Below are 27479 nucleotides of genomic sequence, written 5' to 3'. Positions count from 1 at the left end.
TTAGGCAGTATACCCAAGATAGTATTTAGTGTTTGCTTTGTTTGTCTCATGTAGTGAAAATATTCTCATAACCACACGGAATGCAGTGCTTCAAGAAATGAAAATGAAATGAAAATCGCTTATTGTCACAAGTGGGCTTCAAATGAAGTTACTGTGAAAAGCCCCTAGTGGCCGCATTCAGGCACCTCACCACCACCTTCTCAAAAGGCAATTAGGGATGGGCAATAAATTCCACCGATTAATTAAAAAATGTTCTATTGTCCAATCTTGTGGCTATTCTTTCAGTAAGGGGATTTTCAGTTTCTTTATTTTAAAAAAAAAGTTACTAGTCTCTAGAAAATCGAGAACTAAGAGTTAGACAACGTAATATGAACAGAGTTTTGATGATGAAGCGAGAAACTTGTCTTTAAAAATGTGCCAAGCACGTGGGTCCCATTAGTCAAACATTTAAGTAATTCAGGAAAGCGTGCATTGGGTTATTTGGACGCGAAGTCTTTGCCTAATTTGTTGGGAGTGGCGATGTGATCTGGAGGACCCTATTTCGCAAGATGGTCATGTGTTCTTAACCCCCACACTTGGCAGCAGGCTGTCATCCTATGGATAACTAAATCCTAGCAGAAATCTTTTTCCTGGAACTTTGCAGAAAGACAGTAATGGACATGCGAGACAGTGACGAGTTGACCGCTTTCCTGGGGGAATGGGGTCCCTTCCAGAAGACTATCTTCTTCTCGCTGAGCATTCTCATCATCCCAAACGGCTACACCAGCCTGTCCATGGTGTTTGTGGCGGACACACCGCAGCACCACTGCCGCCTGTCCAACTCCACGACCATCAGCCCGGGAGGGCGGTTCTCCTTTAACCTGAGCTTGCGGCTGCCGGTGGAGGAACGGAATGGAGAGCGAGTGGACAGCCAATGTATCCAATTCAAACCCCGCGCGGGAGAGCGCTTCAATGACACCTCGGGTGAAACCGAGCCCTGTACAGACGGCTGGGTCTACAGCACGGACAGATACATCTCTACCATTGTCAGCGAGGTAGGGAAGGTTAAGGTTTTCTTTCAACAAGCTGATTTTTTTTCCACGGGGGTTTCTCTCGATAAAAGCCATGTGGTTTTGTGAAATCAGACTGGTTTATGCAGATTTGCATTATTAGGAGAATGGACTTGGAGGTGCTGCTTTGAGATTCGACAATGCTGTAAGGGAGGGGGGGAGGGGGGAGGGTCCAGGTATTTTGGGGGATGTAGCATTCTTGGAAGGGGTGTTGGGTTTCTGTGGCACAATCCCAATCATACATAGAAACATAACTAGAAGCAGGAAGAGGCCATTGGACCCTTCGAGCCTGCTCCGCCATTCATTATGATCATGGCTGATCATCATAGTTCAATACCCTGATACCACCTCTTCTCTTTGCTGATACCCCCCTCCCCTCCTTGATCCCTTTAACCCCCAGGTGCTGTATTTAATTCCTTCTTGAAATTACACAACCGTGCAGAAGGAGGCCATTCGGCCCATTGAGTCTACACTGGGTCTCTGAAAAAGCATAGTACTGAGTCCCACTCCCCTGCCGTATCCCCATAACCTTGTGCATTCATTCTGTTCAGTTAACAATCCAATTCGCTTGGGAATACCTTTATCGAACCTGCCTCCCCCACCCTTTCAGGAAGTTCATTCCAGAGTCCAACCACCTTCTGGGTGAAAACATTTGTCCTCTCACCACTTTCCTCCTTTCAGCTGATTATTTTGAATCTGTGCCCTCTCGATCTTGATGCTGTCTTGAATGGGATCAGTTTCTCGCTGTTTTATACCGTGTTCGTACCCCTCGGGATTTGAAAACGTTAGAAAACAAATTTGATAGAAGATCAAATATACCTGAAAACATTGTGACTTTAGTTATGTGATGAGGGAGCACTAAGAGTGCCTTGGGCACTTAAAGGAGATTTGTGTGATTTAATTTTTAAAAAATAGAATTAGATAGGGGGCAAGGACCTTGTGATATGACCGTAATGGGGAGAGGGCAGGGTATGGGGACCCTCCCTTCCTAAATGCTACATGCCCCATCATCAGGTAGTTCCTATTCTTAGCCTTTGGAAGTTTTAAACGTAAATGTTACCAATTAAACTAAATTGGTAGAAAATTAAGCACCGAGGGTGTGCACAGCTGGTGCTGATGTTTATTTTCGAGTTATCCAAACTAACCAGTTTTCCGCAAACACGTCATGAAATATTTAATTCAGTAGTTTTGTGCAGGCTCCATAGCACAAAATAATTAAATCTCATGCTTTAGCAGGGATTTTTTAAACCAAATTTACACTGAATGATCCACAACCGCTGCTTTTGTTTTCATATGCTGCCTCTGACTGTGAGGAACCTGTAACGAGCTTGTACTATATTGATGTAAATTCAGATTGTGACATTACAGCTCCGAGTTCATCGTCAGAAATCAGGGCAGGCAGACTCGCACGCTTTTTGTGTTGAGCTCTTTTCTCTAGTTTAAATTGAAAATGATGAGAATGTTGGCAGGAGCATCTCTGCTTTTGAGCATTTAATTTGACTGTTTGTGGGGTGAGCGCATTGCTGGAAATGACAGCATTTTTAAACAATCTATATTAGTGTCACAAGTCGGCTTGCGTTAACACTGGAATGAAGTTACTGTGAAAAGCCCCTAGTCACCACACTCCAGCACCTGTTCAGGTACACGAGGAGAATTCAGAATGGCCAATTCATCTAACATGTGCGGCTTTCTAGACTAGTGGGAGGAAACCGAAGCACCTGGAGGAAACCCACGCAGACATGGAGAACGTGCAGGCTCCACACAGACAGTGATCCAAGCCGGGAATTGAACCCAGATCCCTGGTGCTGTGAAGCAGCAGTGCTAACCACTCTGCTACCTTGCTGCGCTTTTCCATCTATCCCTGGTCACCTTTTGAAGTGCTGGTGAACTTCCTACTTAACAACTGCAGTCTGTGTAATAAAGGTATTCCTGCAACATTGGTAGGTCGGGAGTTTTCAGAATTTTGGCTTAGTGACAGTAAGGACCTGCAGTATCTGTGTTATTGAAGGGGAGGATGTACAAGTGATGGTTTTCTTCTGCACCTGCTGCTCTGGTCCTTCTGAGGTGCTGAAGGTTGAGATTTGGAGAGTGCTACTGAAGAAGCCTTGGGAGTTATTCTCGTGCTTTGTGTAGTTAGCATGGCAGGTCACCCCTGCCCCCTGTAGCCAAGGTTGTGCTGGCTTTTGTTTTAACTGATTAAGTGGGCTATTTTGTCTTGAATAGTGCCAATGATGTCATTCATTTAAAAGTTAAGGTAAGTTATCTTTCTGTCCAGTCCTGAGACTTAGTCTCTGACATCGGGGAGCACGGTAGCACAGTGGTCAGCACAGTTTCTTCATAGCTCCAGGGTCCCAGGTTCAATTCCCGGCTTGGGTCGCTGTCTGTGTGGAGGCTGCATGTTCTCCGTGTCTTCATGGGTTTCCTCCGAGTGCTCCGGTTTCCTCCCACGTCCAAAGATGTGCAGGTTTGGTAGATTGACCATGCTAAATTGCCCTTGCGTCCAAAAAGGTTAGGTGGGGTTACTGGGTTACGGGGATAGAGTGGAGGTATGGGCTTGGGTAGGGTGCTCTTTGTAAGGGCCTGTGCTGACTTGATGGACCGAATGGCCTCTTCTGCACTGTAAATTCTGTGAAAACCCTCAGGAAGTTCCTTGTCTGTCAACTACAGCTTCTGTCTGCTGCAGGAAATAGAGTTGCTGGTCAATCTGATTGAGTGAGGGGTGAAGACCTGCCTGCAAACCAATTGACATGCATTTGTGCAGACAGGGGCAAGCAAAATATTCCCATTCACTCTTGAATGACTGGATGGGGAGCCCAGTTATATATTCTGTCCATAGTTTCTTGATTTGAGGTGAGCCTGAACCAGACAAGCCATAACTCAAATACTTAACACAAAGAAAGATTGTTGCTGGAGGTCAACCATCTTGATTCCAGGGAATCACTGCAGGAGTTCCGCAGGCTAGTGTCCTATACTCTACATCTTCAGCTGTTTCATCATTGACTTTCCTTCCGTCATAAGGTCAGAAGTGGGAATGTTGATTTGCACCATTTTGTCTTCTCGGATACTGAAGCAGTCTATGTTCACAAGTAGCCAGACATGGACAAGTGACACGTCACCATAAGTGCTAGGCATTGACTGTCTTCAATAAGAGAATTTCTAACCATCTCCCATTGACATTCAATTGCTGAATCTTCCACGATCAAAATCCTGGTGTGGAGGGGGAAGCCCTCATTCAGAAGCACTGTGCCTGATTGGAAGGACAGAGACCATCCCCACTTGATCAGAGGCCTTGGGTAGGTATAGTGCTGCCAAACCTCTGGCTGGCAGCCATCGGCAGGCTGGTCTTTCACACCTTGGGTGTACAGTCCTGAGGGTGGACCTGCCAAGCTGGAGTGCAATAAGATACAACGGGTCTTCTCAAAGAGGTGATGTGGCAGAGCCTAGCTGGCTCGTCTAACTGGTAGCCAAGACCCCATCATCTGCAAGATTTCGCCCATTGTTGCTGAATGGGTGTTACTACTGATGCATGTTATCAAAGAAAAATCAGTTTACCATCTCCTGCAATACAGCTGAATTCAAAAACAACACATGGTTACAATATGGCACCTGAACTCCAGTAGATGTTTTTGTGGATGGCCTTGCAGAAAAGGGACATGCCTGGAGGGAATTCCAGAGCTTTGGGATCAGGTGACAAAGGCACGGTGACCTTTGGTGGAGCAATTAAAAAAAGAAGTGGTGGATGCTACAAAAGACTGAGTTGGAGCCCCACTGTCATAATGGTAGAATGCTCTCTCAAAAGTGGATGTTGCCTTTCTTAAATGAACACCCTGTCGTCGACTGTAACAATAACAATTTACGTTGCAACAGCATCTTCAAAAGAGCAAACCATCCCAAGGCAAGGTTAACTGGCCGTAGTTCCAGATGCACATTGACTGCTTTGCATTTTGGAGGGGGAGAGCTAGTTTAACCTAAAGGACAAGGTTGTGAAGGGGGGGCTTAACCTCCCAAATTACAACAGCGATGTGCCTGCAGACTGCGTTACTTGTTAAATCATCTCACTTTTGCAGCTCTCAAACTCCAGGATTGTAAAAACGGACAGAGATTTCTCTTGAATCAATAGGATTGCCATCCGAGACCGGAGACTGTGTTCAGATCATAAGGGAAACTTCAGATGAAGCAAGACTGGGCATAGCATAAGACAGTGTGGGAGGTGAAGAGATGAATGGATAGCCATGGATTTGGATGCACACCAAAGGAGCATGCCAGGTACAGAACCATGAGACCACTTTGCTGATGGTGCACCATTTTATTCAATGTTTTGTTGAATTGTAGATATTCTTGTAGCCATAGCATATATGGATTGTCCAATTCTGTTTGAAATGTCAATCTCCAGGATGTTGATACTGGGAGATTCAGTGATGGTTATGCCATTAAAATGTCAAGGGACAATGGACATTATCTTCACCAGCACTTGACGTGGAACAAATGTGTTCCTTGCCACTTCTCAGCTTCCCTGATTGTCCAGGTCTTGATGCATGTGGACATGGACTATTTCAGTATACCAGGAGTTGTGAATGATGCAGAACATTGTGTAACCATCAGTGGACATCCCCACTTCAGGACGGAAGGTCATTGATGGAGCAACTGGAGATATTTGGGCCTAGAACACTTGTAGAAGCCTTCACTATTTTTATATTTCTCACTGCTTTTCTCTGGCACTCCAATTTCTCGTCATCCTTTGCTGATTTAAAAAGTTTCCCCGGTCCTCTGAACCCACCGCTAACCTTTTCTTTATCAAAATTAACATCTTTGATTCATCATGGATGGTGCATCCCTCTCGCAATCTTGGAATCAATTTTTAGAGATTTATGAAATATCTCCTCTTTATCTGCTACAGCTTAACTTCTTCTGTCTGCTTTTATAATCTATTTTACCCAACTGTTTTCATACCCTTGTTGGTGCCCTAGCTTCATACACTCACTTAACCCATCCTTGAGGTTAAATTTGAATTCATCAGATCTATATCAAGATTAACATCACCCATTCTTATTGCAATGCCCTTCTTGCAATCTGCTAGTCCTACTTGATTTATGTTCAGTATACGACTATTGGGGGGCAGGGGGTTGGCGGCTCGAAACCTCTCCCGCCATTAATTTCCCTCCTGTGCCATTTCTTATATTCAGAGATTCTACATCTTGATCTTCTGAACCAAGATCATTTCTCGCTCCTATGCTGACCTTTCATTTATCATCAGAGCTACTCCATCTTCTTTTCATTATTTTATAAACAGGGTTACTTGGATTCTCCAATAACTCCCCTGTGCAGACAAAAGGGATGACATGGTGGCACAGTGGTTAGCGCTGCTGCCTCGCAGTGCCAGGGACCAGGGTTCAATTCTGGCCTGGGATGGATGGCTGTCTGTCTGAGTGGAGTTTGCACTTTCTCCCCGTGTCTGTGTGTTCCCTCTGGATGCTGAGTCCAAAGACCGGCAGGCGAGATGGATTGGTCATCCTAAATTGCCCCTTAGTATCCAAAAGGTTAGGCTGGGTTACGGGGAAAGGGTGGGGGCTCTTGAAAATTGGAGCCCACTCAATGGGCCGAATGGTCTCCTGCACTGTAGGGAAATCTCTGCGACAAACTTTTTTTCTCCTGAGCGTGAAAAGTTCCTGCAATGATTAATCTCACTCTGTTGTCACTCATCTTATGGACTCAGTGTGGCTATTATGCTGCGTGAGGGACAGTCAACATGATCTTTGCAGCACCAGAAAAGCCCCATGAACAAGAGTCTCTACATGGTGCTTGTTGACCTGGCCAAGGCCTTTTACACAGTAATCTGTGCAGTGCAAACATGGCTGCTCAGTGATCAGGGTCATTTCTGTTCATGACCGAATGATGGCCAGTGTGATGCAGAATGGTGCTGCCTTATCAGATACTTTCCTGTCATCTGTGGAATCTAGCAATGCTGCATAAGGCTCCAGTTCTGTTTTCTATTTACATTTGGGCCACGCTGTTGTACGCACACCAAGATCTTTCCATAGAAGTAAACGTTCAATCCAGGAGAGACGGCAACCTCTTCAGTCTGAAAGGCTGAAGGCTTGCATAAAAATTACAGGACAGCTACTAAGGTTTACTGACAACTGTGCTCTGATAGCACACACTCTAGAGAACACTCACGACAAAAGGGAAAATGCTGGAAAATCTCAGCAAGTCTGGCAGCATCTGTAAGGAGAGAAAAGAGCTAATGTTTCGAGTCCGATGACTTTGTAACAGCTGCCCCTTTACCTCTTCCATGCTTAACATTCCAGGCCCAAAACACTCATTCCAGGTTAAGCAGTGTTTCACTTGCATCTCTTCCAATTTAGTCTACTGCATTCGCTGCTCCCAATGTGGTCTCCTCTATATCGGAGAGACCAAACGCAGATGGGTGATCGCTTTGCTGAGCATCTTCGGCCTGTGCGCATTCAGGACCCTGACCTTCCTGTTGCTTGCCATTTTAACAAAAGACCCCGCTCCCGTGCCCACATGTTTGTTCTTGGCCTGCTGCAATGTTCCAGTGAAGCGCAACGCAAACTGGAGGAACAACATCTCATCTTCCGGTTAGACACGCTACAGCCTTCCGGCCTGAACATCAAATTCAACAACTTCAGATGATCAGCTCTACCCCACCTTGACCCATTTGTTTTCATTTCATTTTAATTGTCTTATTTCTTTCTTTCTTTCTTTAATATACATTTTAATTCTCCTCTTCCCCCCCCCCCCCCCCAATCTTATCCACCTTTCTTCTCTTTGCTTCCCCTTCTCTTTCTTTCCCCCCCCCCCCCCCCCCCCCCCCCCCCACACCTACAGTTCATCCTCTGATAGTTTCCCTGCTGTTTGACCTTTCACGTCTTTTGTCGGCTCTGGGGACTGCCATTAACACTCTTTCCCCTTGGTTTCTGTGGCTATGACTCATCTTTCATTCTCACTCCACAGCAGTATAAATATTTCCCACTTTGTCTGTTAGCTTTAACAAAGAGTCATCGGACTCGAAACATTAGCTCTTTTCTCTCCCTACAGATGCTGCCAGACCTGCTGAGATTTTCCAGCATTTTCCCTTTCGTTTCAGATTCCAGCATCTGCAGTAATTTTCTTTAATCCAGTGAACACCCACGTGCTTCTTGACTGCTGTGCCTAATCTTCACGTTTAGGCTTTACAATTAGTCTGGGGGGGCGGCGGGGGGGGGGGTTTAAAAAAAAAAGAAAGTGAGATCTTGTGCTAACCTCCCTCTTGCCACACTACTTTCCTCCAACTTGGTTTAGAACTTCCTCTTCAACAGCACCTGGCAAACGCAAGCCCCATATTCAGCAGGTTTACCCACCGGCTTTGGAGAGAGTATGGAGGTTGTCTCTTAAGACCAATACTACCAGGCAGTGTTTCTCTCGTCACTTCAAAGATGGGGACAGCCTATTGTCACTCACAGATGCATTCCATCTTTGCGGCTTGAGATTTACCTACAACATCCCATGATGGCACAAGTTCCTAACACCCAAGGTCTTGCAACATGTAATGCATCCAATTTAATAATTTTTTAAAAAATCCCAATTAAGTGGCAATTTATACTGGCCAATTCACCTAACCTGCACAACTTTGGGTTGTGGGGGTGAAACCCACGCAAGCATCGGGGAAAATGTGCAAACTCCACATGGACAGTGACCCAGGGCCAGGATTCTAACCCGGGTCCTCAGTGCTGCAGTCCCAGTGATAACCGCTGTGCCGCATGCCCCCCCCCCCCCCACGCCCCCCTAATGTACCCAATATTGAGAAGGTAAGAGCTCAGCTTTGCTGCATCAGCTGTGTGGTTCACATGGAGGATTCCTGTATACCACTGGCAAAACTCTACAGTCAGCTGAGCAGTGGGGACCTGTACCAAAGAATATTCCAAACTCTGATGCAAAGACATTCTGAAAGATAATCTCAGAGCCTGTAAATTGGACCCCACTGGATCCTGGATCGATCTAAATGGAGTATATCATTCGGTAATCTCCACATTTTAGAGAAGGGAATCGGCTCCCTACAAAGGCAGTACCTTCACTCTCTTCATATTACGGTAGCACAGGGGTTAGCACAATTGCGTCACAGCTCTGGGGTCCCAGGATCGATTCCCGGCTTGGGACACTGTCTGTGTGGAGTCTGCATGCTCTCCCTGTGTCTGCGTGGGTTTCCTCCAGGTGCTCCAGTTTTCTCCCACAGTCCAAAGACGTGCAGGTTAGGTGGATTGGCCATGATAATTCCCCTTGTGTCCACAAAGGTTAGGTGGAGTGTCCAAAAAGGTTAGGTGGAGTTACTGGGTTATGGTGATGGGCTGGAGGCAGGGGCATAAGTACTGTGCAAGGGCCGGTGCATGCTCGATGGGCTGAATGGCCTCCTGCACTGTAAATTCTATGATTCTATAATGTTTGTCTTTGGACCTGTAATTTCAGATTTGTTTGAACATTGTACATGAGATGACGAAGTTAAACTGAAAAGTTGCCCTCACTGAACACTCATTGAAGTGACAGGAGTATCCACGATATAATGGACGAAAACTGGCTTTCCCATGTGACCTTTTTTTCTTAACTCTGATTGGAAATCACTATGTTGTCTGCCCTGTCATATCAGGTCTTGAAATGTGACTGAGCAATTATTTTTGTTTGAATTTTTAATAAAATTCTGTGACCCGTTCATGACCGTCTTTAGATGCCCCAAATTATCGCAGCCAATTAAATACTTTTTGTTTTGTGTTGTCACTGTTTGTAATGCAAGAATAACGTGTCTGCCTGTCCAAATACTTTTAGACCTGGCTAACTACTGCATTCTAAAGATACCTAAAAGGTACAGGCATGTATTGGGACAAGTTGTTTTCACTGCAGACCCATCTCCTATTGGACTGAAAGACCAAAGTAAACTGATTTGAACACCTCCTGAATTGGGGGAAGTTGAGCATTATTAGCTCCCCCCCCCCCCCCCCCACCAATCCACCCCATGGCTTTTAACAAACAAACCCATTGTGTTCCAGACATAAAAGATAACTGTGCTTTTTAATGACTTTTGAATTTATTTTTCAGTGGAACCTTGTTTGTGATGATAAATGGAAAGGACCATTTACAGCATCAGTATTTTTCTTTGGAATGCTGTGCGGCTCACTCATCTCTGGACAAGTTTCAGATAGGTATAGCTGCTGCTGTTAAATTTTAGTCAATAAATCGTAAGACATTTGGTATTTGCCTAGCTGGTGCCTTTTTGTTTGTATTATCAGGAAGGGGTGTTTTTCTTTTATTTGGTTTTGGGATGTGGGCACCTCCTGGCTAGGTCAGCATTTGTTCCTTATCCCTAACTGCCCTTGAGAAGGTGGTGATGAGCTGCCTTCTTGAATCACTGCTGTCTCCGAGGTGTAGGGTACACCCACAATGCTGTTGGGGAAGTGAGTTCTAGGATTTTGACCCAACAACGGTAAAGGAACGGCAAGTATAGTTCCAAGACGGGGCGGTGATTGGCTTCGAGCAGAACCTGCAGATGGTGATCTTTGGTGGTGATCCTCCGATCAGTGTGCTGCTCTTCCTCTTCTAGGGGGAAGACCTCATGGGTTTGGAAGATGAGGCTTGGCGACTTGCAACAGTGAATTTTGTAGAGAGTACACAAGCTGCTATGGTGTGCCAGTAGTGATGGGTGTCAATGTCTGTGTTGATAATGTGGTGCCACTCACCTTGTTGCTTTGCCTACTGTCTTCTGAGTGTTGTTGGAGCTGTACTCATCCAGGCATGTGGAGAGTATTCCATCGCACTCCTCATTTGTGCCTTTGCGGATGGTTGACTGACTTTGGGGAGTTTCCTGTGAATTGCTTGCTGAAAAGCTTCTGGCCTCTGACTAGCTCTTGCAGCCATGTTTCCTTTTCTTTGTAACAAACTCCGCCGATGCTGCCAAACCTGTTGAGATTATTTTTCCCAGTGCTTTCTTGTACTCTGGCCCTTTGGAGTGGGACTCAAATTCTCAACCTTCTGAGTCAGGGAGAGTTACAAAGGAGCCACTAAGGGTGGGTGACAGTGGGGGTCTCTGCCCCCACCCCCCACACCTCCATTCTCCTTGATTAAATCGATGAACCGCTTTCAACTCTGGGCAAACCCACAAATTGACCCTCTTTTTTTAAACAATTTATTTAAAGCTTTTCAATAAGTTTACAAAACACTCCAAAAAGGAAAATAATACAAAGAAAGGGCAACATGCCAACGAAACAGAACAACCTAACCCTCTAAACCATATATGTCAAACTCAAGGCCCGCGGTGGAATTATCTTTGGCCCGCGAGATAATATCTAATTACTTTTTTTAAAAAAAATTTAGATTAGCCAATTATTTTTTCCAATTAAGGGGCATTTTAGCGTGGCCAATCCACCTACTCTGCACATTTTTGGGTTGTGGGGGCGAAACCCACGCAGACACTGGGAGAACGTGCAAACTCCACACGGACAGTGACCCAGAGCCGGGATCGAACCTGGGACCTCAGCGCCGTGAGGCGGTTGTGCTAACCACTAGGCCACCGTGCTGCCCTAATAATATCTAATTACTATTAAAGCTGGCCCCAGCAATTGATGGCTGATGCTGAGTTTATTCAGGTATAGTGTGAATCACAAAGTGTTGGCCTGTGGAAAAATGTTTTCATTAGAAATTACTCTGGAAAAGCTCCAGATAAAGCAATAAGAAATAAATGCAACTAATTTATTTATTTATTTAATATTTAATGTTGTTTTTGTAGGCGATAACCTAAGCTTTATTAGTTCCAGGTTCAATAAGTTAATTTCAATACGTTTTGCAAAAAAACATTGAACCAGTCCGGCCCTCGACTTGTCCCGATTTTTAAATTTTGGCCCACGGTGTATTTGAGTTTGACACCCCTGCTCTAAACGATGAACAGTTTAGCAAATTAACACCCAATTCAAAACAGGATAGAGCATGCGCCCCTTACAAAAAGGAAAATAAATCAGCTCCCTCCAGGGTTGCTGCTGCTGTTTTTTATTAAGGTTTTGCAAACTTTTTCATGTTAATAGTAATAATCTTAACACAGCAAATTACTGAACATTAACATAATGCCGAAAGAGAATATACATCAGCAAAAGGTGAACTTAATTTTCTCCAGCTCCGCTAGGTTGCTCACTGACACCCCTGGTTTTAGCAGCTCCAAGTCTCTCCGCTCCAGCAAAATCCACCTCCAGGCTACCAGAGAGGCAAGTGCTAAAACATCAGCCTTTCCCTCACCCCCTGGACTCTTTGGTCTTCTGACACACCAAATATCACCTCTTCTGGAATCTGGGCCACCTTCACCTCGAACATTACATCCGCGAACACCTGCCAGAACCCCTTCAGCTTCTGACATGTGCCTGTGGTTTGCAGGCCTCCCGTGCACTGCCCACACCTGCCCTCCACTCCCTCAAAGAACCTACTCATCCATGCCACCATCATATATGCCCTTGTCACGTGAGAGTACCTTTAAGAAGAGTGTTTTATTGCTGCCGTGATGTCAAGCGTGTGGGTGGAGCTGGGCTGTCTGTCAGCTTTTAGTTTCACTTTGAGAAAAGCTTGGGTGTCTGTTTTTTTTTTGGTTTTGTTTCCGTGTTGGAGCTGAAGCCATACAAGCAGGTGTACTGTTGTTCTCTGTGCCAGAAAAGACTATCTCTTGATCATTTGGTGAATTCAGAATTATAAATGTTCTCAATAGTGAATTTAAACCCGATCTTTGTGTTAAAAGGGTCTTTTGTCTTCTGAATGTTGTTTGGGAATTTATTAAGGATTACTTACTGTTGTATTCTTTGGGGGTTGTATTTGAATTAATGGTTGCTAAGATGTTCACTATGTTTTAAAAAGAAAGGTTAACTTGAGTTCATAGAACATTGTTTTGCATTAAAAAAAATACTTTTTTCATTTCTGCTGTCCCACACCTATAGAGTGGGCCATGTGCTCCCCATACCCCAATCTATTAAAGGTTGTGGGTCAGGTGAATGCCATGATACACTTTGGGATTCTCTAAACCCTGGCCCATAATGCCCCATACACTACTTTTCACAGTAACCTCATTGCAATGTTAATGTAAGCCTACTTGTGACAATTATGATTATTATTACCTTAAACTGAATAAGGCTAAGCCCAGAACACAACAAAGATGCATTCACCCTCCTCTGAGCCTCCTCCCACTTTCTTTGAATTCCCCTATTGGGGCTCCCTCCCAGTCCATTAACTCCTTGTAAATCTCTGATACATTTAGCCTCGCCCACTCCTGCTTTGGAAATCAACTTATCCTGTAGCCCAGGGGCGGCCGCTCAGAAAAGGACGCAACCTGCTTCCTCGCATACGTAAGTACCGGAACCCATTGCCACTGGGTAGCTCATACTCCTTCTCCAGATCCTCTAAACTCAAAGCTGGTCCCCAAACTGCTTGATCCCTGCCCCCCCCCCCCCCCCCATTGCCAGCCCCCACCTTTGCAGGGCTGCCCCCACCAGACTTGTGGAGTACCTGGCCGATGTGAATGGCAGCAACGCCATCAACAATGCCCCAAAAACCCTTCCCCCTGCAGGAGGTTGGCCCCTCCCCCACTACCCACTTCCAGACCATGGCTATATTCGCTGCCCAATAATCATCTTCTTTGGTAAGGCCAACCTGCCCCGCACTGCTGTTCCAACAGCACCTTCTTTATCCTTGGGGATTTCCCCACCCCCACAAACTCCAAGATCAAAGCATTAACTTTCCTGAAAAATGACTTTGGGATGAAGATTGGGAGGTTCTGAAATAAGAGCCTTGGGTGTACCGTCATTTTCATTGACTGCACTCTCCCCGCCAGTGATAATGGGAGAGGTTTAAAAATCGTCCACTTGGGCCTACCGGTGATGACTGACGGGATGCAGCCGCACGTTGGCGGGCTCCTGCTCGGGAATAGAAATTTTGGGGTTTTAACGCCCGGTCCCAGGGGCAACGGAGGATGAAAAAGCTGCAAGAAGGCACAGGGAGGAGAAATGTCCAAGCTTTGGGGAGGGGAAGGCCATAAAAAAGGGGGTTAATGAAAGTCCACCGGTGAGTGGAAAAGTCAGCGCAGGAACTGTAAGGAAAGTGGAGGCTGGAGCTCCAGGGGAGGCCGCATCGCTCACAGCAGACGAAATTACCAAAGTGATGGTTGTCGAACTGTTCACAAAGCACATTGAAGCGATGAAGGAGATGGGGGCGGTATTGAGCGTGCTGATGGAGGAGGCGATTGCCCCGGTGAGGGTGGCGGTATCAAGCGCAGCGGTAGAGGTGCAGGAGCAAGGTGAGACACTGAAGGAAGTGGAAGAGGTATCGCAGCACAGTGATCAACTCACCTCGATGGGGAAGGAGATTCGGAAGGTGACAGAGACCAACAAGGGTCTGCGAGCCAAAATGGAAGACCTGGAAAACAGATCCAGGTGGCAGAATCTGAGGATCGTGGGTCTGCCCGAATGGGTGGAAGGCCTGAGGCCGATGGAGTATTTGGCCACAATGTTGGCGGAGCTATTGTGGGAGGGGGACGATCCCTCTCTATATGAATTGCATTGGGCTCATGGGTCATGGAGGGCTATAGCAAGGTGAGTGAGCCACCAAGAGTAGTAACTGTGTGTTTCCGTAGGTACAGCGTGAAGGAGAAGGTCCTATGCTGGGCAAGCAGAAGCAGGTGGTGCAGTGGGCTGGAGCTGGTATATGCATATACCAGGACTTTACAGTGGAGCTGGCGAGGAGGCGGGCTGCCTTCAGCCGGGTGAAGAAGGCACTGTACATCAGCAAGGTGCAGTGCAGCTTAGTGTATCCAGCTAAGTTGAGGGTGACCTACAAATCCAAGGACTTTTATTTTGGGGCAGCGGAGGAGTTTGCAAAGGCAGAAAGACTGGCAGAATTGAGAAAAGGGACTGAGCAGGTCATGTACCGATGTAGCCTCATGTAACTTTTTTATTTTTTCACTGCGTGTTGGTGTATGTACTACCTACTGTATATTTGGACAAGGGAAGAGTTGGGTCTTTCATTTGTAATGATGGTTCTTTGGGGCTTCGTTGTGTATGCTGGGGTTGTGTGCTAAAGGGAATTTCTTGGTTTTCCTGGGACCGGGCAAGGGGGAAGGAGACCTGGGGCCTCCATGGTGGCCGGTTTAAGCCGGCCAGTGAATGAGAGCGGGGTGGGGGGAGGGGGCTGCGGCCATTGGAGCCTGGCAGAACAGGCTTCGGTGAGTCTAGCCAGGGTGAAAAGTTGGGAGAAGGTTGCGGGGGAGGAGTTTCCAAGAGGAAGTGGAGGGGAGGAGTCTGGGAGGGGGGTGGGGGTGTGTCTCTAATTCATGGGTGCCATTCACGGTACTCTTTCAAAGATTGGATGGCATTTGAATATTTGGGGGGGAGGGGGTGGACTATACATGTCAATGGTGACCAGGGGCTATTCCTGATTCCTTTTTCTTTTTTCCTTTTTTTTCTCTTTGGGAGGTTTAGTTTTATTTGATGCTTTTATTGTCAGGTGGGCTGTTGTTTGGGGTGGTGGGGGGATGGGATCATTGTTGTTGATAAGGGGATTGACATTGTATTCGTTACCGTTTACTGTTTGTTGGTGGGGTATAAATTCTGAAGAAAATGGAAAATAAAAATATTTTTATTAAAAAAATTGACTACTTGACAAAACTTCTACAGTCCGAATGTGTTGATTTCTGGTTATAGGGTCTCAATTGGTGCTTGACTGTCAACGTACAAATAACTAGTACTGTTGCCTCAGCTCCAGGGATCTAGGTTCAATTCTGGCCTTGGGTGGAGTTGCACTTTCTCCCCTTTTTCCTCCGGATGCTCCTGATTCTTTCCACAGTCCAAAGATGTGCAGGTTAGCTGGATTGGCCATGATAAAATTATGGCCAATCCACCTGTTTTTTCTTCTTTGTCTTAGTGCTGTTGAGCTGTGTCCAGAAGAGACATACCACCAAGCCATGTTATCACTGTGCCAATGAAAATTACACTTCTCAACTTGCATCCCTCAGACTCCCATTTGACCTTCCTTTTTTTTTGGAGTTGGCGTAAATTCACTCCTCCTATTGGCTATAGGATGCAATTCCTGTTGTGTCACCCACCTTTGCCACAACCCATGATTTATGAGTCATAAACCCCAGAAGTTACATTTCCTTCCAAAACCGTAAAGTCACATTCCCTTGTCAACATACCTTCACACGAGCCCTAAATAAAGGTATGAAAATCAACAGTTAATGAATGCATTTCCTAGATTGTTAATTGCCTCACAAAACATCAAAACGGAATCACTTAATTTTGCTGTGGTCGCAGAATAAAATCCTTGGCTATTAGAGATTCAAAAAATTAGTCAAATTCTCAAAATCGATTAACCTGTACATTGCAATTCTAGGACTTGTGGATTTTATTTTCCTACTCCAGTGGATTTGTTGCACGCTATTGACAATCCCTCATGTTGAGGATGATTCTTTGTTGCAGATGGTGGTGTGGAATTGAGTTGCCAGTGTTAGCTCTGGGTTTAGATGGGCTATGATGTCTATTTTGGTCTTAATACCATTTTTAATGGTGGATTGCCGTTTTGGATATTGGGTATCTGTCTCCTTTTGTGTTATGTTCATTAACCTTCATGGAGATTTTGATGATGCCTTTTGAAAAGGTTCATCTGGCTGTGTGTGTGAGAGCTCCCTGGTGTAGCTCTTTTTAGTAGAGTAGCTGTTTGGCAATATTGAGCTGGGCATTCAGGTAACTGCTCCTGCCCACCTCCATGGATGTGAAATTATCATAGAATCGTAGAATGTACAGTTCAGAAGGAGACCTTTTGGTCCATCGAGTCTGCATCGGCCCTTACAAAGAGCACCCTACTCGAGCCCATGCATCTACCCTATCTCTGTAACACAGTAAGCCCCACTTAACCTTTTTGGACACTAAGTGGCAATTTAGCATGGCCAATTCAACTAACCTGCACCTCTTTGGACTGTGGGAGGAAACCGGGGCACCCGGAGGAAACCCACCCAGACATGGGGAGAGCGTGCAGATGCCACATAAGACAGTGACCCAGCCGGGAATCGCACCTGGATCCCTGGAGCTGTGAAGCAACTGTGAGAACTACTATGCTACCGTGCTGCCCAATCATTGTCTCTACTCTTGGCATATCCATGGTTACTGTTGTAAGGCCTAGTTTGGTAGGTCCTATTGAGGTATTCATAGTCTTGTAGTTCAACAGTAAGTACTTCTCAACTGCACTAAAATATAGAAACCGATACAGTAAAGATCCAAGCTAGGAGCTGTTTCCATGCTTGCTTCTACACGCTGCTCTGTCCAACACTTTACACTCCTCCTAGGTGGGGAGCATATGCTCTGTTACATCACTGTGTGCATGGCACTGTACTCGGTCCCACATTAACCCTTTTGTGATAGACTCTTATGCTACAGTTACAGACACTTCAGTGCATTATCCAGTAATTTAATCGTTATTTGACTAGTTTTGCTTTTTGAGGCAAGCCTTCGTCCTTTCGATTTCAATTTCCCATCAGTGGTGTTTTCTTGTTTTTGTACTCTCTACCAAGTGAGACAATTCTGTTTTGGCTTCCTTTTCTTCACCTGATTGTCACCTGATTGTATGTTTGGGTGTCATAGATCCTTTCCATTTCAATCATGCCCTGACACCTTCCGACCCTGCATAGCTTTCAAAAGTCTGAAGGTTACTTCAAAGAGGACCTTGACATGTCTGCCTCCTTGACTGCGAGGCTCTCCTGGCTGTAAAAGAAGCTTGTTTTTGTTTCGCCTCCGAGCTAATGTGGCATTGAATTCTGGTTTTGCTGTGAAGCAGTAGGGCTCAATCACAAGCCTGTTGTTCCTTGGAGCTCACTTGGAACTATACCACTGTCCTTTCGTTGTTGTTGGGTCAAACCGCTGAAAATCTGTACTTGATGCTATTGTTGTAGAATGCCAATGTAAGGACTGCAGAAACACCAGAGCAATGCCTGAAGAAAGGATAATAAGTATTTCAACATGCACATTTTATAGTGATTTATTTTTGAGGGCAGCGATGAAAGCTGTGCTGCAGATCTAATCTGGTTCATTCTCATTCGGGTATATGGGGCTGGTTTCTCCGTTCTGGTCCCCACAGAAAAATCGTTGTGAAATAGCCACCGATTTTCCCCATTTTGCTGGGGGCTAGCAGGGAAGCAGCGTAGAGCACCCGGTTCTAGCTGCTGATACAGCCTGGTGAATTGCTGGGTCCTTGGCCGTGCTTGCGCACGGCAGCATCTGCGCTGTGCTACATGGCGGATGCCGCTTCTTGGACCTGGCCTGTGAAATGGTTTCCCCCCCCCCCTTCAGCTGACTGGTGTGCCCTGATGTCCACCCCTGCCCGCGGGTCGACCGTCGTCGTCCTCCTCCTCCGACTGTGGCGCCGCCGCATTGAGTCTGCAGCCACCACGCTGAGCTCTCGATGAGTGAGACCATGAGAGACTCACGCCGTCTGGAACTCAGCTAGTTGAGCAGAGCATCACAGGGCAGGCCTCAGCCAACGTATGGAGGCTATGGATACTGGGTGCTTACACGGTTTTCAGGGGGCAGAGCATCGCGAAAGCCATGCCGCACCCGGTTCGATGCCATTGGGGATTCTCTGCCCCGTCGCAGAACGCAATTTCACCGTCTGGGATCTGAGAACCCATCCCATGAACCTCCTCATAGCCCTACATCTGATTACTATATGAATTGGTCAATTTTGTATCCTTTGATACCAAGCGCTGCCTGATGTTTGAAGAAGTATTATTGCCTGTTTAAATTGATTTGTTTTCTTGCTTTCTTAAGGTATGGGCGAAAAATCATCCTGTTTATATCCATGGCTGTGCACGCCGTCTTCAGTATTTTTCTCGTGACCGCTCAGAGCTGGGAGATGTTTGCTGTCTTGTACTTTATTGTTGGCCTTGCACAGGTTACAAGATACATCGTAATGTTTATTTTGGGTAAGATTCTTTTTAAATCACTGTATATGATGCGCTCAAGTCTGTTTCTTCATTTTCTTTTTTTCTTCTCACTGTGTTATAATCATTTCTCCCTTTTTTAGTATGTATGATGTATGGGCAAATCAATTGGATGAAGCAGCGTTTCCAGTTTGGACTTCACTAAGATGATGGTGCAGTGGACTAGGAATCAAGAGGCCCAGGGTGATGCTCTTTGAACATGGGTTGACCTGGTGGAATTTAAATTCAATAAATAAACCTGGAATTGCAAAACTCGCCCCAGTAATATTGTTCATGCAACCATCATTGATCGTCATTTAAAAACCCATCTGGTTCACTATATGTTCAATGTGGTTGACTCTTAACTTCCCTCTAAAATGACCTGGAAAGTCACTCCACTCAAGGGCATTTAGGGATGGGCAAAAACCTCTGGCCTTGCCAGTGACACTCGTGCCAAAATTGGAACTTTTGCCTGGCTGTGCATTTGAGAATAAACACAAACGTGTGTCAGATGATCTTCAAATCCCATGTCCTATCCATTGACAATGCCCCACCCTTTCCACATTCAGCAGTAGCACTTTCAGTGAAACAAATTACTGTGGATGCTGGAATCTGAAACGGAAAATGCTGGACAATCTCAGCAGGTCCGACAGCATCTATGGAGAGAGAAGGAAGCTAACGTTTCGAGTCTGACTGTCAAAACTGATGGAAACCCAAATGCTCACATCCTATCACGACTCCGTTCACGACTGCCTTTATTGGGTCCATATCCTCGATCAGTTGAATTATAAAAATCTTTTGTCTTTGTCCCAGCCTACTCTTCCAGTTCTTTTTTTTTTCATTTGTTCATGTGATGTGGGCGTCGCTAAGGACATTAAGAGTCCACCACATTGCTGTGGGTCAGGAGTCACATGTAGGCCACACCAGGTAATGATGACAGATTTCCTTCCATAAAGGACATTAGTGAACCAGATGGCTTTTTACTACAATTGGCAAATGGTTTCACGGTCGTTGTTAGACCTTTAATTCCAGATTTCTTTTTCATTGAATGCAAATTCCACCAACTGCCCTGGTGGGATTCGAACCTGGGTCTCTGGATTACCAGTCCAGTGACAATACCACTATGCCGCTGCATCCCTTGTTTTGGATTGCACCAACCTATCCCTGCTCTCGCTTTGGTAGAATGTTGCCTTAACTGTGCCATGAGTATCTTCTCCAAAATTGGATGTCTTTCTTCCCAAATCTCTGGCTTGCTGTCCCTCTGCCCTCTTCGAATAGGCCGACTCAAAATTGGGCTTCAGCTCTACAGAGGCCTGGATAGACCATGCATGGTGTACTCTAAGGACCTGCAGTTTAAGAAGGTTTTAATGGCCCCATGAGATTTGCAGGACTCAAAGTGTTGATTTACAAGATTAAATTAAATAGACCAGGGGTGTATTCCTTGATGTTTGCACGAATAAGGGTGAGATTTCATCAAAGTTCTGAAAATACCCAAAGAAACCGACTGGGTAGACGGCGAGAACCTACTGGAAAATCCAGGCCTACGGAGGCATAACCTAATAAACCATGACCAGAGCATTTGAGAGTCAAATTCGGAAAGACTTCTTCATACAAAGGGTACTAAATTTGAGATTGGTATTAAGGGATGACATTCCTATTTAAGAAAGGGCTCCAAAGCACACTCGCAGAGCTTTGCACGTGAGCAGTGGGAGAGGCCATGTCTGGAGTCACACACTGCCAGAGTGAGTTTTAAACTTGGCAATTTGGTGTGGAGTGGGAAGAGGTGCTCTTTGCTTGCAACTTTTACATATTCAGGGAGTGTTTTTGCCCTGCTGCAGTTGAGGTTATAAGGGAGAGAGCCAATTGGTAAGTAGTGAGTAAGGTCGGTAAGTCTTACAACTTTTATCACCAGTTGAAAATACTTTTGTGGTTTATAATCTGCAAGGGATATAATTGGTAGTGACGAGAAAAGAAGGATCATGGAGAATTGGATTTAATCTAATATCCAGCATCTTCAAGGTTTAATTTAGAGGGATATGTCAAAGGAGGAGAGCTCAAAGCCTTGATTTGCTGCTCTTGCTCCATGTGGGAGCCAGGAACATTTCCAGTGCCCGAGACCAGCTTGTGTGCAGGACATGTCTCCAGGTACAGCTCCTGGAAACCTGGGTTTCAGAGCTGGAGTGGTGGCTGGGGACACTGGGGAGCATCCAGGAGGCGGAGAGTGTTTTGGATATCACTTATAGAGGCAGCCACACTGCAGACTCGGACTCAGCAAGAAGGGAACGGGTGACCACTAGGCATGCAATGCAGAAATCTCCTGTGGCCATTCACCTGCAAATCAGATATGCCACATCGGACACTGTTGAGGGGAATGACCTCCGGGGAAAGCAGCAACAGCCAAATTCATAGGCCCATGGTTGGTTCAGCTGCAGAGGGAAGGAATAAAAAGTGGAAAGGCAATAGTTATAGGGGTTCAATTGTATGGGGAATAGATGGGTGTTTCTGTGGCTGCAAACTAAACTCCAGGATGGTGTTGCCTCCCTGGTGGGTCAAGGATATCTCCGTGCGCTTGCAGGACACTCTGCAGAGGGAGGGTGAACAGCAAGTGGTTGTGATACACGTCGATACCAACGACAGGTTTTTAAAAAAAAAGGATGAGGTCCTAAAAGCAGAATATAGGGAATTGAGAAGAAAGTTGACCTCCATGAAGGTAGTAATCTAGGGATTACTATCAGTACCATGTGCTAATCAAAACTAGAAATAGCAGGCTTTATCTGATTACATGGCTGAAGAGATGGTGTGAGGGGGAGGGTTTCAGATTCCTGGGACCAATTCTTGGAGTTTGGACCAGTATAAACTGGGTGGGTTACACCAAAGCAGGACTGGGATTGATGTTCTTGGGGCAGTATTTGCTGGAGTGGTTCGGGAGGGTTTAAACTAAAATGGCAGCTGGATGGGTACCTAGGGAAAGAGTCAGGAGGAGGGAACAAGGACAAATCAAATGACAAAGGGGAATGAGATAGGTGATAGGCAGAGAAACCAAGGGCCTGATGCAAACCAGTCCAGTTTCATTCCTTTTTATTGACCTTTTTAGTGGTTTGATACAACTGACCGGTCATTTTGGAGTCAACCACATTTCTGTTGGTCTGGAGGCACATGTAATCCAGATTAGGTAAGCACAGAAGTTTTCCTTCCCTAAAGGGCATTAGTGAGCCACCTGGGATTTTACGATAATCGACAATGGTTTCATGGTCGTTGTTAAACTTTTAGGTAAATTCAAATTTCACCACTTGCCATGTGGGATTTTGAGTGCAGGGCCTAGAGCATCAACCTGGGTCTCTGGGTTACTAATCTAGTGACAATACCACTATCCCACTGCCTTCCAAATTCTGAAAAGGCCTGGGAAGCCACTTGGTTTAAGATCAGCAACCAATGCTGGCCTAGCCAGCAGCACTCCCATCCCTTGAAAGAATTAAAAGTAAGGATTTTTTAAACTAGGGTCTAGTTTAAAAAAAAAAAAACCCAAAAAAAAAAACAATTTGGCCCTCTACCTATGAAGAGGATGGGAAGATGGCAGTAGTAAGATCCTCAATGATTTCAAATTGATTCTGACAACCAATATGGGAAGCAAACTTGGAATATGGTGTACCATTCTGGTCGCCACACTACCACAAGGTGTGGAGGCTTTAGAGGGGGTACAGAAGAGGCTTACTAGGATGTTGCCTGGGATGGAGGGCATTAGCTATGAGGAGAGGTTGGATAAACTCTGTTCTCACTGGAACGATGGAGGTTGAGGGGCAAAATGATAGAAGTCTACAAAATTATGAGTGTCATGGACAGAGTGGATAGTCGGAAGCTTTTTCCCATGGTGGTAGAGTCAGTTACTAGGGGACATGGGTTTAAGGTGCGAGGGGAAGTTTGGAGGAGATGTGCAAGGAAAGTGTTTTATACAGGATAGTGAGTGCCTGGAACTCACTGCTGGAAGCAGGTGCGATAGTGACATGTAAGGGGCAGCTTGACAAATACACTAATAGGATGGGGATAGAGGGATATGATCCCCGGAAGTGTAAAAGGTTTTAGGTTGGACGATCAACATTGCTGGCGCAGGCTTGGAGGGCTGAAGGACCTGTTCCTGTGCTGTACTTTTACTTTGTACCTTGTTGAAATCAGATCTCCAGTGGCGTTGACTACATACTTTGTTTCTAAGAGCTAGGCAATTAGCACTGATTTTCTGTGAGGTATTCCACAAATTTCTGGGAATAGAACCGAGGATATGGAAATATGTTGATGGGTATCCCACAGTACTAAGAGAAAATCCCCTGCATGGGGAGCACTGCAAGTCGAGGGTATGGAAAGGAGTTTCGGGACCTGGAGCACCACGCCCCTTAAAGGGGCCCTTTAGGTTGGTTGGGGCAGGAGAATGTTGGAAGACGGTAGTCTGAAGGGGGTGGGGGTTGAATGGGGAACAAGATTGGGGAATGGACTTTGGGGGCCAGATGATGAGGGAGATGAGTGGTCCTGGAGGTCTTGGCTGGGTGGGAAGAAAGCAGAGGCTCAGGATTGTGGAGGGCAAGGGTAGGGAGATCTGGGGGTCCTTTGAGCAGGGGTGGGGGGGTTTAAAAGAATTGGAGGGGGAGCAGATGTGGTGAATATTTGGATTGGGATCTGAACAGTTGCAATCAGAATTGGACGCGACCAAGCTGATTACAATCTTTCCCCGCAGTGTACCAAACTCACTTGGGGATGGGGATAAGTTGCGTGTAAAGTGCCCAGGAGATCAAATGATGGGGGGCCTGCAACTCAAAACATAGTATTGAGTACAAGATCTTCCTAGTTTATTATTGCACAAAATATTAATGGTTATATTTGGAAATTGCTGATCCCTTGGACTTGTCACTTAATTCAAGTTATTGATTTTCAAACGTGCTTTAATTTTTATATTTTTTCAACAGGAAGTGAGATTCTTGGCAAAGCTGAAAGGATTGCTTTTGGGACAGTTGGTGCCTGCCTTTTTGTTGCTTTTGGTTATGTTATTTTACCTATTTTTGCATACTTTATCCGGGATTGGCGTGTTCTGTTGGTGGCCTTATCACTTCCACAAATCCTCTACGTTCCCCTCTGGTGGTGAGTTTAATTTCTGTTTAAATTCAATTTTTGATGAGAACTTGGTAATAATTAAGGAAGCACCAGAAGAATTCCCTGCCTACATTTGGTCAATTTGCTAAAATTATCACTGCATTTCAGTGTAGAATTGATTTCAAAAAGTACGTACTTTTGGTTGAGGAAGGGGTGTATCCAAGATGCATTGAAAGTTCACAATCGTTGTGTTCACATTTAGCCATCCACATCGCCAACTCGCTTTTGCAATGTGGGGAGCGACTTACGGGCCTCGCCGTGCCCGACTTGATGTTGCAATGAAGCCATTGAATATCGCGAGAGGCGCCTCCACGAGATTTGCAATGTTCAAAGTCTTGTGAAGTTCAACCATACTTCGTGAAACGTCACAATCTCTATCTCGCATGCGCTGGGCAAAATCCGAGGAACTAATGGCCTCCCCAGCGAAGCCTCACTTACGACAGGTCCCCACAAACATGGACCACTCGCAACAGCGCCTGGAGGTGTCTCCCAGGCCATTGTAGACCCCTGGGTGGTCGGGGGCAGGGTAGCATCTTGGCACTGGCACCCTGGAAACCATTGCAGCTGTGCAGGACCCAGTTACCACCTGTCGCCAGGCAGAATACAGCCTTTGGCCAATTCATTGGCCACCAGCCAGTCAATCGAATTGAGTCACTCCAATCTCTTGGGTGCCAGAAAGTCTTGTGTTCTGCTGTTCAAAAAGCTATATCTCCAATAGCGCAATGTACTATTTTGCAACTAGTTCCTCACTTTGTCTGCTTGACTTGAAGGTATATGTCCATTGAACATCCATGGATAAAAATTATAACCACAAAGAAATGGGGAAATAAGGGATTCAACTGGAAGCGCCCTTTCACTATGACTAAAATGTTTTATTTGCACAGGTTGCATACATTGACGTTAAGAGCAGGAGTAGACCATTTGGCCTTTTGCGTCTGCTCTGTCATGCAGCCTGATCATGGCTGGCCTAATTTTTTTCCCTCTTCCCTCCCTTTTCAATATCATTTATTCCTCAAAGCACTCCAGAGTCTATTTTGGAAGATGACCATCAATCCATCAAATATTTCCCGGGCCACTTCCTTTTAATACTCATGGATTTAGTATGGGGAGGTCGTGCCTGACGAACCTGTTAGAATTCTTTGAGGAGGTGACAAGTAGGTTAGACCAGGGAAACCCAGTGGATGTGGTCTATCTGGATTTCCAAAAGGCCTTTAATAAGGTGCCACACAGGAGGCTGCTGAGTAAGGTGAGGGCCCATGGTGTTCGAGGTGAGCTACTGGCATGGGTTGAGGATTGGCTGTCTGACAGAAGGCAGAGAGTTGGGATAAAAGGTTCTTTTTCGGAATGGCAGCCGGTGACCAGCGGTGTCCCACAGGGTTCAGTGTTGGGGCCGCAGCTGTTCACCATATATATCAATGATCTGTATGAAGGGACTGGGGGCATTCTAGCAAAGTTTGCCGATGATATGAAGTTAGGTGGTCAGGCAGGTAGTGCTGAGGAAGTGGGGAGGCTGCAGAAGGATCTCGACAGTTTGGGAGAGTGGTGCAGGAAATGGCTGATGCAATTCAACGTGAGAAAATGTGAGGTCTTGCACTTTGGAAAAAAGAATCCAAGCATAGACTACTTTCTAAACGGTGAGAAAATTCATAATGCCAAACTACAAAGGGATCTGGGAGTGCTAGTCGAGGATTCCCTAAAGGTAAACATGCAGGTTGAATCTGTGATTAAGAAAGCGAATGCAATGTTGTCATTTATCTCAAGAGGGTTGGAATATAAAAGCAGTGATGTGCTACTGAGCCTTTTATAAGGCTCTGGTTAGGCCCCATTTGGAGTACTGTGTCCAGTTTTGGGCCCCACATCTCAGGAAGGACATACTGGCACTGGAGCGTGTCCAGCGGAGATTCACACGGATGATCCCTGGAATGGCGGGTCTAACATATGATGAACGGCTGAGGATCCTGGGATTGTATTCATTGGAGTTTAGAAGGTTAAGGGGAGATCTAATAGAAACTTACAAGATAATACATGGCTTAGAAAGGGTGGACGCAAAGAAACTGTTTCCGTTAGGCGAGGAGACGAGGACCCGTGGGCACAGCCTTAGAATTAGAGGGGGTAAATTCAGAACAGAAATGCGGAGACATTTCTTCAGCCAGAGAGTGGTGGGCCTGTGGAATTCATTGCCGCGGAGTGCAGTGGAGGCCGGGACGCTAAATGGCTTCAAGGCAGAGATAGATAAATTCTTGATGTCGCGAGGAATTAAGGGCTGCGGGGAGAATGCTGGTAGGTGGAGTTGAAATGCCCATCAGCCATGATTGAATGGTGGAGTGGACTCGATGGGCCGAATGGCCTTACTTCCACTCCTATGTCTTATGGTCTTATGTAGATTATCAGGCCCTGGTGATTTGTCAGCCTTTAATGCCATTAATTTCCACAGCATTATTTCCTTACTAATTTCCTTAAATTCCACCCCATCATTAGACCTTTTGTTCCCTAACATTTCTGGGAGATTATTTGTGCCTTTATTATGAAGACCGAACCAAAATATGTGTTCAATTCTTATGCCATTTCTTTGTTTCCCCAGCTTCTGACTGTAACGGACCTACTAAAAGTTTCTCTTCACATATATATTTATAAAAGCCTTTATGGCCAGTTTCTGTGTTTCCTGAAATTTTATTCTCGTACCCTAGTTCCCACTGTGGTGAATGTGATTCACACCGGATTATAATCTGTATATACATGTGCCTATATTGTAAGTGCAGTTGCACTACCTGACCACCAGGGGGAGTAGCTCTGGGAATGCTCAAGAATTGTACTGGGCTTCTCCCTTGGGTCTGCCCAGGACTCCTCCCCCTGGAGCTGCTGTATAAAGATCAGTGCCACATGGTCAGCCGGCCAGTTCACCGAAAGTTCAATGGCTAACCGGCTGGCTCTGCTGTGAGTATATTAAAACCGCTATTCTAATCCTACAAGCACGTGTCCGTAGAAATGTTGGTTCCAACACCCACCCCATCGAATTGTTTGTCTTCCTTTTGATAAATTCTAAAATGCTCCCAATGGTCAGGCTTGCTGCTTTTTCTGGCAATTCTATGCCTCCTCTTTGGATTTAATATTATCCCAAATTTCTTTTGTAATCATGGTTGAGCCACCATTTTTGTCTTTTTATTTTTGTGCCAGAAAGGAATGAATAATTGTCATAATTCATGCATGTGTTCTTTAACTATAAACCATTGCCAATCCACTTCTTTAATAAGGCTCCCCAATCTCTCCTTGCCAATGCGTGCCCTGTACACTCGTGGTCCCTTTATTTTGATTCTGGATCC

At 45.6% G+C, this 27479-nt stretch overlaps 1 protein-coding gene across 1 annotated transcript in view; it reads left to right on the top strand.

The window, feature by feature from the left end:
- Positions 1–403: 403 nt before the first annotated feature.
- LOC119970028 (solute carrier family 22 member 5-like) overlaps positions 404–27479 on the top strand; it is a 57152-nt gene continuing 30076 nt past the window's right edge. Inside the window, exons 1-4 of the mRNA XM_038803976.1 lie at positions 404–1034; positions 10134–10237; positions 18872–19026; positions 23976–24147. Coding sequence (XP_038659904.1) covers positions 654–1034; positions 10134–10237; positions 18872–19026; positions 23976–24147 — 812 coding nt within the window. The 5' untranslated portion in view covers positions 404–653. The remainder of the gene's footprint in view (positions 1035–10133; positions 10238–18871; positions 19027–23975; positions 24148–27479) is intronic.

This window comes from Scyliorhinus canicula, chromosome 8 (genome assembly GCF_902713615.1).
Source record: "Scyliorhinus canicula chromosome 8, sScyCan1.1, whole genome shotgun sequence".
Lineage (NCBI taxonomy): Eukaryota > Metazoa > Chordata > Chondrichthyes > Carcharhiniformes > Scyliorhinidae > Scyliorhinus > Scyliorhinus canicula.
This window is presented reverse-complemented; position numbering and strand designations above follow the sequence as displayed.